Here is a 14508-nt window from a genome sequence, read left to right as displayed (position 1 = left end):
ACAACAAGGTAATATCTCCACCTGTAATAAGGGACAGTTATCCTTTAAATCTAGCCCCAGTCTTATTGGAAAGCGTGCCACTTTGCACTGCGTCTGTCAGCATGATTGAAAACCGTTCCCCCACCGAAACTCAATTATGTCATCACTCAGGAGCTGTGGGGACTGGCGTTTCTGCTGGAACAGCGACCTGATAATGTTCTCGTTGATTAATCTTTCGAAGCGCTTTATAAATATTTAATTATATTATACAGCAGTGGGGGGAGGAACTCAATCTGGATCTTTCCTTTGAAGGGAAAAAGGACACGACTTATTTTCTTCTAGTAGCGGGACTTTAACCAGTATAGTTTAACCTACCAGTACTCTAGTACATAACATGCAACTCATTATTCCAGAGCTGCTTGCACTATATCCAGGACTGAGCCGTGTTCTTTAAGGTTTCTGTTAGATAACTAAAAGAGTTCTCCCTGTTCTCATTTCATGTTCCATTTTAGCACGTGTTAACACCACCCAGATCTAGACATTCCTAATGAGCTAGAATCCTAAATAACAGTATCTGTCTTCTGTCCTGTTTGTGTAGCTGCACTCGACTGATCTACAAGGACTCTCGGATACATCACGGTTCTGTTATCATGCCCATTATAATCTCACAGGATCACGTTAATGCAGCTGTAGACTTCATCCCTAATACCATTGCGCTCCCTGTTCTTGTCACATGGCTCTTGCAGAAATCTTCAGGGATAAAATGCTGTCATGGCCTGTCCCGCACGATCCATTCACAGCCCTAGATTCTCTGTTTCCATGCCTTTAGTTGTTTCACCTCTAGAGTAGAATTGCCCCCACCCATTTCAATGCTTTCTTTTAGCAGACCAGCTGCTATCTTTTCATAAGGATTGCTGTCCTTTTACAAAGCAGACCGCATCTGGTGCCTGCTTGAATAATGTATTGTCTTTAATATCTCCATTATACCAATGCTGCCTGCAAACTCAGTTTTAGACCTATTAAATCCTTAGCCAGCCCTGACATTGAAATCCAGCGATTAAGAGCTGTAGAAGATGGGGAATAAAAAGTCTTTAATGCTGCCTAATTGGAAGTAGTAATTGGCTGCCTTTTGTGTGAGATATTTACATACAGCACTGCAGGCTCTGTGTCACGTTAGGCGAGTTATTATCATGGAGAGGACTGGATATCTGGCTTGTCTTACCAGAGACTTAGTAGTGATTTAATAAATGAGTTAAGAAAAAAACTAATGGTAAAAAATTAACAGTGTTGCTGGGCTGACAGAAAACGGATGGTTTTGCAAAGCCTCATGGGAACATCGCGGCCTCTTTGCCAGCTTCTGAAATGAAATGTCCTTCTCTGAAGCTGTTGTCATGGAAACAGGGCCTAGGCTTGAACTATCTTATGCTGCAGCAAGGGGGGGGTACAGCTTTTTAAATTGCATTTTTATATGAATAGTATTTGCAGCCCTTTGTAAAATATAAACAGTCAGGTTTTATTGTGATAGTCTGCTGGGCATGTTTAATAGTGACTTTATTACACAGTGCCTTTAGTTATAGTCAAAAAAGATAGAGGGATTTGGTTACTTTCTGTAAAGGAACTGGACTTTGGAGATGAACCATATTGTGTTAAACATTGCAAAGCAGCATCACCCTCATAAAGACGACACAATTCATTTACGGCTCTAAACATTAGTGATCCATCACTGGTTTGACAAATAGACATCTAATAAATGACTCTCATTCAGCAGTAGAAGAATACAGCTAAATATTCAAGAGGAATTGTGTCCCCTTCTGTATTAATACCCAGATAGCCTGGACTGCATCCAGTTGGTGTTTAATTAGTGAAGTGGCAAGCCTTACTTAAAAGGAGATTATTTCATCAGCCTGTTCTGTTTGAAGTTTCCTCTCAACATCCAGCTGTGTGGCTCAGGCTGGTTTTTGAAGCAGGAATTCATTTTGCATCATGAGATTTCAAACATGCACACGCTTCCTGAGAAGTCACTACTCAAAGTTGGGGAACACGAGCACACAAAAGAAAGTGAAAGAGGATTATATTGAATTAGCCCCAGAAAATCACAGCTGTTTTTCTAACTATTTATTCCCTCTCTCAGTCTGAATTTTAGTGTCTGTAGAAAGCGAAGTGGGTGTGGTGGTTCTCTGCAGTCATGTTGTAGTGTGCCATGCTTATCATGTGATTAAACTACTGCATGTATTTACCCTGCTTTGCCATGGTTACACCAGACCTGTGTGGGATGCACTGTGCTTGCTGTTGCTTTTCAATGGTTTTAGTATACCTTCGCTTTGGCTATGCTGTGATTTCGCATTGCTTTACTGCACTGCAGTATAGTTTTCTTAAGGCAGTGAAATAACTGGAGGTTTTGAAAGCTTTGGAGCAGGGATCAGTCCCTGCCAGTGGTATGTTTGTTCTGTGGTACATATATTTCTTACAAATAATATTTAAGTGTATGGTATCTTACACCTGATTTGAATTGCTTTGTATGTAGGGGTGACTAAGCACAGTTACTGCGCAATTCAGTAGTGATTTAGCCATGCTGACAATACATTAAATATAGTTATTAATTGCTGCACAGTATTAAAAATAAAATAGAACACTAGGTGGGAAGATTTCAATATTCCGTTAAGGACAATCATACGGAAGACTAATAAATTAATACTGCTATTTTAATAATAAAGAATTTCTGATTTGATTTAGGAATTTGTCACATTGTTGTTTTTTAAAACTAGACTCCCAAATATAGTAATTTAATACTATTGTATTCTTATTCTTTTATAAAATTTGACATTTATTTCATTTTTTCTCCCTTTAACAAACATAGTGCTTGTGCCGAAAAGCAGATTTACTGAGCAGAAGCTTCAAAGTGAAAATCAATGGCTGGATCAGCCTTTAGATATATTACCCTAACACATCAAACACATGGTGAATAAAAAAATGGGGGTGAATGATTCCTGACTAGAGTAATGAACAGTGCCCTGGTCTGTGTGTCTGGAGACAGCCCCGGCATGTGGGTTAGGCTATTCCATGCATGCTGTGTAAACAAAATGTGCTTCTTACCTTCTGTTCTAAACATTACTCAGCTTCCATTTGTTCTTCTTTCTGAATCTGAAGCAGTGTCTTCTCCCTTCCCTTTCAGATGCTGAATAACAAGCATGTGATGGTGCGTGTGGGGGGAGGCTGGGAGACCTTCGAGAGCTATCTCCTGAAGCACGACCCCTGCCGCATGCTGCAGATCTCCAGGGTGGAGGGCAAGATGTCCCCTGTCTCAAACAAGTCGCCCAGCCTCAAGGATCTTGGCCCTGACAGCTACCTGGTGGTGGCCGCTAACTACAGGAGCAAGAAGTAGCCGCGCTGTCCCACACCTTTACCGCTGACCACTAGGCGGAAGTCCTTACGTTATTTGCCTCGCTTTCAGTGTCATGCAGAGGGCTCAGCAGATAGAGTGGACAGGGTCTTCAGACGTTCTGCAAATTTTGGAGCTTTATGATAATCGAAGATGTTGCATTTTAACAGTAAGGCAGATAGACGGTAAATTGACCCTAGTTGTCCCAATGTATTTCTGCTGTGATAATTCAATGGAGTACTCTCTCATGTAGAATCAGTGGAGTTAATTCATGATGACCCACCCATCTTGACCCCGTTCCGCCATGTGACATTGAATAGCCAATCAATCACCACCTCATTCGCCCCAAAATGACCAGCCTCATGCAACGTTCAGTGCCCCTTTAGAGTAAACTCAAACACCCTTGCAATTTATCATAATTATAACAGCTTGACTTCAAAAAGTAAACTAACATTCTGATATGGTGTTTAATCAATGTTTAGCTGTTAGTTCACAATGCAGTAATTGCACATCAATCCAGAGCCCTTGATGGCTGCCCCTCTCTCTCACACGGCCCCTGATCAGGCTATGGGCACACCATGTCACACTCACTTCTTTTAAACTCGTTTTACACCAAAGCCAACGTTTTAGGAGAACACAAAACAAGGTGGGTTCAAGATGGGATCATGTGGATCTTGAAAATGTAGATTACTTATTTTAATAATTTCCTTGAATCAGATTTCAGACTGATGGATTGAATTGACTGATTATTAGCTTAGGGTGCTTATGTTCACTTTTTGATCACTTGGTGGCACTGTGTGCTATGCAAAAATCCCAGTTGAAGTAACAGCAGTTACAACATTTGGCCACCGGTGGCACTATGCTTTATGCAAAAAAAGTCAAAGGGTAATAGATGTTATGCTGAGCTACCCTTTGCAGGCCTTAGATGTTAAGCTATAGGACTAGTTACTGGTTTAAAGAGTTGCCTTAAAAATTATGCTTTTTTTAAAATCAATGTCTTGATTTGGTAGCTAGAGATTGTTGATCAATTCTGGTTTCCTTAGCAGTGTTCATTGATCCACTGGCCTGAGCTTTTGCAGGTCTTTGGCAATGAGTTTTAGATGAATTCAGTAGTTTACAATGATTGGTATATATCTGATTATAATGGAGTATGGTGCAAGATGAAACATTTGACCTCTAACCCATTTGGCCGTTTGGATGAGCCGATAGACCCTCTGCGGTTGATCACGGCGTAATTGGGAGAGGTGGAGGGATGTGGCTTGAATGAATGGAAAGTGACAAGTCAATGTATAATGTTTAGGATTGGCTGAAAGGTGATGTAATCTGTGTGCTCTCTCCCAAAGTTCACAATGTTAGGAAGCACGTCTACATTATGGTATTATTGTGATTGTTTCAATGCAATAGTCTTCTTGCACATACAGCATTTCAGCTCAGTTTTGATCCCAGTCACTACAGAAAGGTTGACTGGATTTTTTTCTTTAGCTTATGTACTTTAAAAAAAACCAAAAAAAAAAAAAAAAAAAAACGTTTTAGTTGCATTGATACAGCGATGCCTTTCAGTCTGTTTATCATATCATACTGTATCTGCATCAGTGTACCTGGTAAATAGTTTTTATTTTTTTTACTTATAAAAACACTGTTATAAGGGAATGCAGGAAAACCAGAAAGTTCAGATTTGTTTTAATATCCTTTACTAACTAGGCTCTCTGTTCTTTGTAAAGGATGGGTGTCAAAAAGACATCAGTCTAAAGACATGAATCAACCCCCTGAATTCAACTGCACACAGACTGCTATACTCTTCTTCATCAAGAAACAGGTTCATTTGGATCAAAACAGGCACTCTATGTGAAAGATTGCATCAAAATGAACACAAATGACCTATTTCATCTGTGCAGAGTTCTTACAACTCATAACTGTGTCAATAACAGGTGTATTTGTATCTGGTGAAGACTGATGTGAAGCAAACAGATACAGTTTTTACACTACTGCCATCCTGTGATATGACAATCGTGTGTGGAATATGCAAGCCTTAAACAGCCATTCTTTGTTCCTAGGAGCAATGATATTAAATAATGAAATGTAAACCATTGGACTGCAAAGTTCATTGTGCTGCTTTGAGAAAGAATTATGTTCTTGTGTTACATGGGAGAGGCTGGGCGTGAACCAGTGACCCTGCACTCCAAGCAAGCTTCTTAACCAAAAGTGATAGAGCTTTTAACCTTGTCTCATCTCATCTCACACACAGGGGACAGAATTTATCCAAATTATTTATTCAGGAATTTTCTCCAGGAAATACCATAACCTTTTATAGAAAGCAAAATAATAGTGTGTATCCATTATACCTGGTTTCTGAAAACCCGTCCTCTCCGTGGATAATATGTTCAGAATGCTGCCAGGATATTCCTCATCAAGTACCTTTCTCAGTTTCACATTGTTGCACACAGTTTTCCTATGAGACGCCCAATAACATTGCTTAAAGCAGATGGTCTTTCCTGCATCGTAACATGCACACACTGTAGTATAGTCTAGCACACTTTAGCATAATTTGTATTTATTCTCACTGATACAAACCAATTTTCAGCAACAGTACATTTTATTACATTATTTTATGTAACAGCTCTGCATCAAAATAAGTACAGTCAGGGCAATTTAGAGGGGCTGGATTCTGTTTAGCTCCTCAAATACTTCCTAACACTTTTTTTCCCCCACATACAGCTATGGCTAAAAGTTTCGCATCACCTAGAATTTTAGGATTGAGACATAATAAAAAATAAAAATAAACTATATGAACATAATTTAGACCTTTTTATTTAATTTCGTTAAGTGTATGGAAAACTACAAATAGGTATGTAATTCAATGTGTTAATGTAACATTATTCAGCAGGTTTCATTCGACTTTACGAAGGAAAATGAGTTAATTCTATGGGGTGATGCAAAACTTGACATCACTGTGCATGGAGTCATATGGTAACCCTACACAAGCATTCAATACATTCTCTAATTTTATTTACATGTCCCTTGGATATTAAGACATGAACAGTTGGCTATGGTTTTCCACGCAGAGGATGGTAATCTTATACTGCTATTACTGGAAAGTTGAACGAGTTATACAAGGTGTCTCTTACTTATTTTGTACTGCAACATGTGTTGCAAGGGTCTGGGTGTCAGGGGTGTAATTGTTCTTCGCTGGGATTCGTTTCTCATGCCGGTGTGGATCGTCCAGAGCTTTGCAGATGTGAGGAGTGCTGCTCAGGGGGAGCACGGAGTTCCTAATTGGAAACTGGCAGTGTTGTACACCGCGGAGAATGAATCCGTCTCCTCAAGACCGAATGACTCATCCTTGCCAGAACATCACCCACACAACCAGCAGCTTTCACTTCTCAGGACAAGCTGGGCCTCACAACAGACAGGGAAGGTACATGTTGCATAACAGGGATGTGGGTGTCTTATCTTTACTTACAGCAAGAAGAAAAATAATCAGTATTTTCTATAGAATAATCTATATCTAGTATACACTATATAGAACACCCAATGTTAATTCTGCTGTTGGGCAGTGTTTAATAAGAAAGCTATCTTTTTTTTTTTTTCTGAAGATAAACTATATGCTCCTCTACTGCCATCTAGTGGTGCAAGTCTTAGTTTGCATACATTTGAAAACGATCAAATTAAGAGCCACCAAGAAGTGCACTGCATCCCGTCTTTACTAAGTGTTTTAAAAGAGAAACGCTAAACCTCTGACATGCTTCTAAGACTTATTAAAGCTTGTATGTTACACCTGTTGGTTTAATCTAGCAAAAAAAAGAACACTTGGAATGGAATAGTGCCCTCTTCTAGCAGCTGAAAGAACTCCTACAGAAGTGCTTAGAAACTGAAACAACACTCTTTAAGGACTTTAACCTAGTTTAGTGTTGTGACTGGTGGCAGAATGTGCACATCAATGGAAAGATCAGTACCTGCAATTTAATTATAGAATAGTAACAATAACACTATGTAACAATTTTTGTTCCTGGGTAGTAAGTGTTATTTCCTAATTGCTTATGCCTCAAAAGTATAGAAAATGGCTATTATTCCCCACAAACTTTGCTTTTGTGACCAGGACAGTGATATTTCAAAATATCACTATTTCCAATGGGAAAACGGGCAAATGTGTGTCTTTTTGTTCACATAAAGTCAGAAAAAAACAACATATGAATCGAAATTAACATGTATTTATACTAAAGTAATACAAAAATGACTACAAAAGATTTAGAAGTGAGTAGTTTTTCATGATTTACAAATATACTGTAAATACAGTATAAATACATGTTAATTTGGATTCATATGTTGTTTTTTCTGACTTTATGTGAACGAAAAGACACACATTTGCCCGTTTTCCCATTGGAAATAGTGATATTTTGAAATATCACTGTCCTGGTCACAAAAGCAAAGTTTGTGGGGAATAATAGCCATTTTCTATACTTTTGAGGCATAAGCAATTAGGAAATAACACTTACTACCCAGGAACAAAAAAAAAAAAGTGTTACACAGTGTAATCTTAATTAACATCCCATAATAGGCTCATTGTCCAAATACAGTTTTGCTTAAAACTTGGGAAGATATTTAGTTAAACAACAGTGACATTTGTGTGTGCGTAGGCGGTTTGCTAGATAATGTTTTCAATTTGCATTGAGGTTGTGAGGATATTCAAATGTGAGCAGTAGAAATGCACAGGCTTTTGGTTCCTGGAGCCAATGAGAAGGGACATGCAAATACATCACGAGAAACAAAAATGGCAAAGCCGGGGATTTTCTTTGCAAAATATTTATTTTAACAAACCAAAGCAATGAATTAAGCATTCCTAATGCGGCACAGTCCAAGGCACTGAGGCTGTAAGTACATAGTTTATAATAGGAAAGCATGCCTTTATCTGCTTCAAGAGGAAACTGCTTTAAATAAATTTTCTAATGTCACCCCCTCTCACCCCTCTATACTATTCAGAGCAGAATGGTCACATGACATGGCATACTGGAATGAGCAAACCCAACAATCCAAGAATTTCCTGTTAGAAGCAGTACAACGCCATACTGGAGAAACAGAACTAAGGACAACGGCAAGCCTTTTACTGATGCTTGCCGTTGTCCTTAGTTCTGTTTCTGCTAAGAGGAAACATTAAAATGTAATCTCTTCACTTATTAATACAGCACAGAGTGTAAAGGGAATAACTACGGGTGTACATTTAACATACAGAAAGAATAAATACATCAAATGAAATAGCAAGCTAAAAAAGGTGTTACTACTATGGTACTACTTCAGTCATCCTGTCCACTGAGGCAGCAATAATGACACAGTTAATTACACACTACGAATGGCAGGGTTACTAGTGTGTAAACTACCTCGGCTTCAAAATAAGCAACATTAACCTGTCAAAGCTGACTTCTGAGAGACTCAGCTGTTTAGCTGTAGAAGTAGATACTGCATGGGATTGGGTTCTGAGGGTTGCAAAAACAAAGTAAGTGTGAAAGTTTTAAATGTAAAATCAAGGAAACCAGCAAACTGAACCAAGAAATAAAGCTGGGTTCAGTCTAGCTGACAGCAAATCTTTTCACTAAGTGTACGATGGGTTGGAACAAGGCTGTTCCTTGTAATAATTTAAGGAGTTGAGCGCGGCTTCTCCCTAGGACTTTATTATGATTTTTGATGTAATGTTGATTTCTTGACCAAAGTATTACCAGAAATGGGATCTCAGCTTCTAAGTCAGGCCAGAGATTTCCAGAAACGGACACAACTGGATCAATTACGGTGGGTATGACACATCATCTGAAGTAGAATTTAATCAAAACACTGAGAACACATAACTCAGAAAAAAAGAAAAAAAACACTTGGTTATTTTCAGTTAACACTGGCCTTAGGTTATGAGAACTTACGAGCAACATTTTATTTTTGGTTGAATAACGCAGGACGCAGCCTTCTTTGAAATTCAAGGGGAGGTACAGTCAGAGAGGCCTGGCGAATCCAAGTTGGCTTCTTTCTTGGCATGTCCTGCTTTCCTATGAAGCATATGGGATGGACATTCCTGGGACGCGACGGCACTGAGAATGGCATGATACCGAGTCTCTATGCACACAATACCAACAAGCGACACAGTAGAGAAGGAGCCACTCTGTCAAAGGGGAACCACATCTACGCTGGCAATACTCAAAGCACGTCTTTCTGCAACGCTGTCCAGTAGCTCTTTAACCAACTTGCCACTAGAAGAAAAGACATGGGGGGGGAAATAAATGAATAAACAGTGTTCTGAGTTATGAGAACATGCTGCACTACCTTGTGTGAGCCTGATCTCAGAAGCTAAGCAAGGATGGGCTTGGTTAATACTGGGACCCCACCTGTGAACACCAAGTGCTGTAAGCACAAGACACTACTTCAGATTTAGCACAGAAGAAGAATATGAGGGTATAAACTGAAGCTGAGTCAAAATAAGTTTAGAACAGAAGGTGAGAAGCACTTTTTTACACCAAGAGTTATAAATGCATGGAATAGCCTACCAGGTGAAGTGGTTGTAGGCTCTACAATACTGGGAACATTTTAAAAGTGATCCTCCCAGCAGGGGAGAATGGTGTACTAACGAGGGGCGAGCCTTGATGGGCTGATCGGCCTTCCATTCTTCCCAAACTTTTTGTGTATAACTCAATATAAAGTTGAGTGAATTGTGTGTCTCTGCAGCTTTGGTTAGCACTACTCCCCAGGCTCGGTTTACCTTGAGTCCCCCACCCTCTCCAGATTTAGAGGATGTCAGGATCTGCTTCTCCACCTCCTCTTGTTTCTTTTTCTTCCTCTCCACCGCCTCTGGGTTCTTGATTCCACGATTTGTTACCTGCAGGGGTGCAAGAAAGGACAATTAGACCGGGCTTTAAAAAAAAACAGAGTCTTACACTGAACCACAATTTATTCTTTTGTTTTGAAAAATCTGTTTTAGAATAAAGGAAAACAGTTACCCACACACATCCTTGCTCTAAAATTAAATCAAACCTTTCTTGACAAAAGAACCATGTGTCCATTTCTGGCAGGGATCGTGTTAGGAATAATTACAGGAACAAATAAATGACGGCGTATTGCATTACAGTCATCACTCACAATCTCACACTCAGCTCCGTGATCTCAATAAGAAATGCATGGAACAAGAATGCAACAGACACAGCGACATTCTCTGATTAAGGAGGAACATTTCTTTTTTAGTCATCTGAAAATACTCTTCTAAAACAAGCCAGAAATGACAAGCCGTAAGCTGAGGGAACATGAAGCCACTGTGTTGCTTGGAACTGGGCTCCAGGAGACTGGGCTTTAAGCCACTGCACAGCACACCAGGGGGGTCTTGGGATTGGATACAGCAAAGTTGCCTCAAACTAGGTCTCCCGGTGGTGGTCTCCTGGAACCAGGTTTCAAGCCACTGTTCCTGAAAAGTGTCTTTGTGTTCCCTCAGCTTTACAATTTAAAACAGGATTATTTTACAATGGTTAGGCATTGCTGTATACAATACCTCCTTTTGTCTTTTTTCAGCTGCTTCTGCCAATTGTTTCCTTCTGATTTCCTGCAAAACAGACAGAAGAACGTTTCAGATTTTACCTCAATCAACCAGGCCTGATTCAGAGACACAGTAACTTGATATCCTTCATCTGCTACACTACTGGAGGACTCTTACCAACAAAACACGCTTTAAGCCAAAGGATTTAAGTAATGCTACTCCGAGGATAGGAGACGGGCATGTACATAACAACATATTTGTTGTACAAACTCGTCTTTTAAATCCCCACCCTTTTTGTTTGGAAATATGAGATAAATATTAGATCTGGAGAATGCAATGTTATCGCTTCATACACTAGAATTACCTTTAAAGATAAACAGTGCATATTCTAGTAAAGGTTATTCAATGAGACAACACCTGGGATTCAGTCCATGTTACATGATACAGTTTACAGTAAACAGGTATGTGCTGGTCTTTGTGTTCATGTGCATCATGACATTCTCCTGGTTGCTGCCAGTACAAACTCCCCAGTAAAAAAAACAAACAAACACATAAATAAATAAACTAAATGTCAGCCTGCCTGCACTTTCACATCAAGACTGAAGAAAAATAATTAGATTTTATTGTGGAAAATTGAAATCGATATTTATATGAAGAATGTGTTTTGTGCTGCTATTACAGATAGCTGTACTGATGAGACAGATCAAACTGTCTGGCGTCACCGGCTGTGTCGGGATATCTCACGTTAATAATGACGAGGACTCGTCCTTAGCAACACAGGCGTCGCTATCTATGGAACAGCGACGCTTCCAATCAATTTATATTTCAACTGCACGGACGAGGACGACGTTGCGCCCGATATTTTCCACAAAGCCATTACCTACTCCCGAACTAAATCCTATTATTAATATAAATATAAATATTTAATCCCGTTTTACTGCAGTGTGCGCTGGAAAACCAAACATCGCATATTATTATTTAGTTTATAATTATCTTTAATTTTGCTTCCAAAAAAAAACCAAAAAACAATCGATAATAGTATTAGCAATAATAAATCGTGAAACTTACTGGATCTGGCGTTTCTACCAGGTCTTCGGGCCCTCCGCCCAAGCACGGCAGACACATCCCCATTCTTCAAAATAACTCTAAATTAAATTAATAATAATAATAATAATAATAATAATAATAATAATAATAATAATAATAATATATGGCAATGTATTTGTTACGTTCGATTTAGTCTTTTAGATGGTTTGTTTTAGTTTATATGTATATTTATATTACTATATAATAGTATCTGTGACTCTACACGTTTTGAAACGTTCCTAACGACAGTTATGTTACATATTATGATACTGTTCGGGTGAATTGGTCGATTAGATAAATAATAAAAAAAAAGATCTCTCTAGAGTCCAGAAATGAGCAACAAACAAAAACACAATAAGACTGTCAAAACCGCACTGGATACGTGCAAAGGAGATGCGGTGACGATGGTTGCGTCTTTTCAGAAAATCAGTTTGAGGGGGGGGGGGGGGGGGGGTGGGGGGTGCTTGACGTCACGCTTTTCGTTGGCACCCCGGCCGGCCCAGCCCGGGATAACCGATGCACTGGAATCGGCAAGCTTGCATTGATCCAGACTCCAAACAGACACGCAGCGCCATCGTTTGCCGTGGAGGAGTATGCCTATTTATTAATAGCTAATAACAATAGGTAATTAAACACTGTAAATAGGTATGTACTTGAAACAACCAGTCTACCCTTAAACGCTGAGCGCACTCATTTGTTATACTTTTTTTTTTTTTAAACTAAAGCATATACATTTTAATTATTAACCAGTACTTCAAATGCCACAGTCGGACGTGCACTAGCAACAAATGGTTGAGCTAAAGGTTGTTATTGTTTTTTTTTTTTTTTTTTTTAATTGCATCTAAATTACTTTACTCTGTGTGAAAAATCAAAGCGCAGGGCGAGGGGTTTAGTGATCCGGTGAAAAATGGGCGAGGCAATGACGGAATGGTGAGAGTGCAGTTTGAGCATGCAGCCACCAGATGACGGTAGAGGACCGTGCTGAAAAATCATATAATGACAGAGTGTTAAAGGCTGTTACCAAAAGCCACACAGAAAAACACAAACAAAACAAACACACAAAAAACCCCTTTTTAAAAAATGTTTATTTAAACATTAAATAGATAGATAAACATTAAGGACAAAAAGGCTACTGTTTGGTCTTGGACAAATATATGTGTGTGAGTAGCTATATCTTAAACTTTGATTTAAAAAAAAAACAAAACAAAAAAAACAAAACAGAAAAAGTTTGATTTAAATAGAAGCCTGCTTTTGAAAAAAAAAAAAAAAAAAAAACAACAACCTGTAATTATAAAAAATGTTGTCCCTGAGGTAAAACATGGAAAGTGCAGTAATTTTTTTTCCTGCAGAAACCCACATTAAAAAAAGCAGAATAAGTAAAAAATATTTGGTTACTGTGAAAAAAATAAATCAATATCAAAATCAAAATAAATAATCAAATGTAACCCCTTTACCAGATTTCCCCATCCCCAACTATAAAGCACACAACCCATTTACATTCCATTTACATCTACCATTTCAATGGAAATATTAATGCCCTTTCTGAATTAAACAATGCCATTTCATTTTGACAGGTTCTGGTACTCAGTTTCAATTATGGCATAACTAACCTTTAACAAAGTAATCAAACTGTAAAAATAAATAAATAATCATAACTACTGTATTTTCTTTTAACCTATGCATCAACTATCTGTATTACAGTTTTGTTTACTGTTATATTAGATACTTATAAAGGTAAAATTGTCTAGCTTTTTATACTTTAAAAGTAGACCTTTGAATTATTAAACGTAGACAATGCTATATATATAAAGGGGTAATTGAAAATCTTCCCTATTTTTATGATTAGTCAGTATACAACCCTGAAATGTAATTTACTTGAGAAAGGTAGCTGCAGTTCTACTGTGTTTTTTTTTCACATGAGAAACACAATTATCTGCTGAACAAGTTATCATCACATCAGTAAAGCCATCCAGAATTCTAAGGTGAAACTTAAAAGTGAAGCACACAAACATCTGGGTCTTCTTCACACTGAACAAGAAGGCAGCATCGGCCGAAACGTTTGTCTACTTGAATAGAAAAGGCTTCTAAAATCTTTCCAGAAATGTTCTGTGACTGTCTCACCGGGATTGGTTGTTCCAGAGTTTACATCCAGCTGTGCCCTCTGGTCACTCAAGTGACCGGTTGAAATTATCTGTTCCGAGGCTTTTCAACTGATCTGCGGAGAGGATCTGCAACAAGCAGGACCACAGTTAAACCAGCCAAGAGAGGAAGGTAAATTACAAAGTCCACCTCGTGGCTTCTTAAAGACATCTAACAAGCAGAGCAGAAGTGCCTGGCGAAACAACGCTTCACAGCACAGCAGTGTCTTCGAGGAGGAAGGCTTAAGGCTTGTTCATTCACTTCTATGTTCTCAATCTTGCTAGTGAATGAATTACCTATATACCACATTGCTGTTGTTTTCAGTTTCTTCGGCGCTAAGCACACAGATGACGTAACGCACTCCCACCAGGTCATTGCTAGTCAGGCTGCTCGCTGGCTTGGTTTTCAGGAAGTTCTCAGCTATGCT

At 38.7% G+C, this 14508-nt stretch overlaps 2 protein-coding genes across 3 annotated transcripts in view; one reads left to right on the top strand and one right to left on the bottom strand.

The window, feature by feature from the left end:
- LOC121329504 (growth arrest-specific protein 2-like) overlaps positions 1-6072 on the top strand; it is a 28441-nt gene extending 22369 nt beyond the window's left edge. For both annotated transcript variants that reach the window (XM_041275089.1, XM_041275088.1), the window contains one exon: positions 3152-6072. In XM_041275089.1, the coding sequence (XP_041131023.1) occupies positions 3152-3361 (210 nt within the window). In that variant the 3' untranslated portion in view covers positions 3362-6072. The remainder of the gene's footprint in view (positions 1-3151) is intronic.
- Positions 6073-8746: 2674 nt separating this feature from the next.
- Positions 8747-12061, bottom strand: LOC121330397 (small VCP interacting protein). The gene is made up of 4 exons (XM_041276891.1): positions 11925-12061; positions 10872-10922; positions 10092-10208; positions 8747-9585 (listed from the first exon to the last, which is right to left on the bottom strand). Exons 1-4 carry the CDS (start codon positions 11985-11987, stop codon positions 9571-9573), a joined length of 246 nt encoding a protein of 81 aa, XP_041132825.1. The 5' UTR covers positions 11988-12061; the 3' UTR covers positions 8747-9570.
- Positions 12062-14508: the final 2447 nt, after the last annotated feature.

Source organism: Polyodon spathula, chromosome 17, assembly GCF_017654505.1.
Source record: "Polyodon spathula isolate WHYD16114869_AA chromosome 17, ASM1765450v1, whole genome shotgun sequence".
NCBI lineage: Eukaryota > Metazoa > Chordata > Actinopteri > Acipenseriformes > Polyodontidae > Polyodon > Polyodon spathula.
Note: the sequence above shows the minus strand (reverse complement) of the source record. Positions and strands in the feature narration are given on the sequence as shown.

What these genes read in the sequence shown, in the direction of transcription:
- LOC121330397 (XM_041276891.1), bottom strand. Translation starts at nt 11,987, where the DNA reads ATGGGGATGTGTCTGCCGTGCTTGGGCGGAGGGCCCGAAGACCTGGTA. An exon ending in TGGTAGAAACGCCAGATCCA is followed by an intron (nt 10,923 to 11,924) that starts GTAAGTTTCACG and finishes TCTGTTTTGCAG; the next exon opens with GAAATCAGAAGGAAACAATT. An exon ending in CTGAAAAAAGACAAAAGGAG is followed by an intron (nt 10,209 to 10,871) that starts GTATTGTATACA and finishes GCACCCCTGCAG; the next exon opens with GTAACAAATCGTGGAATCAA.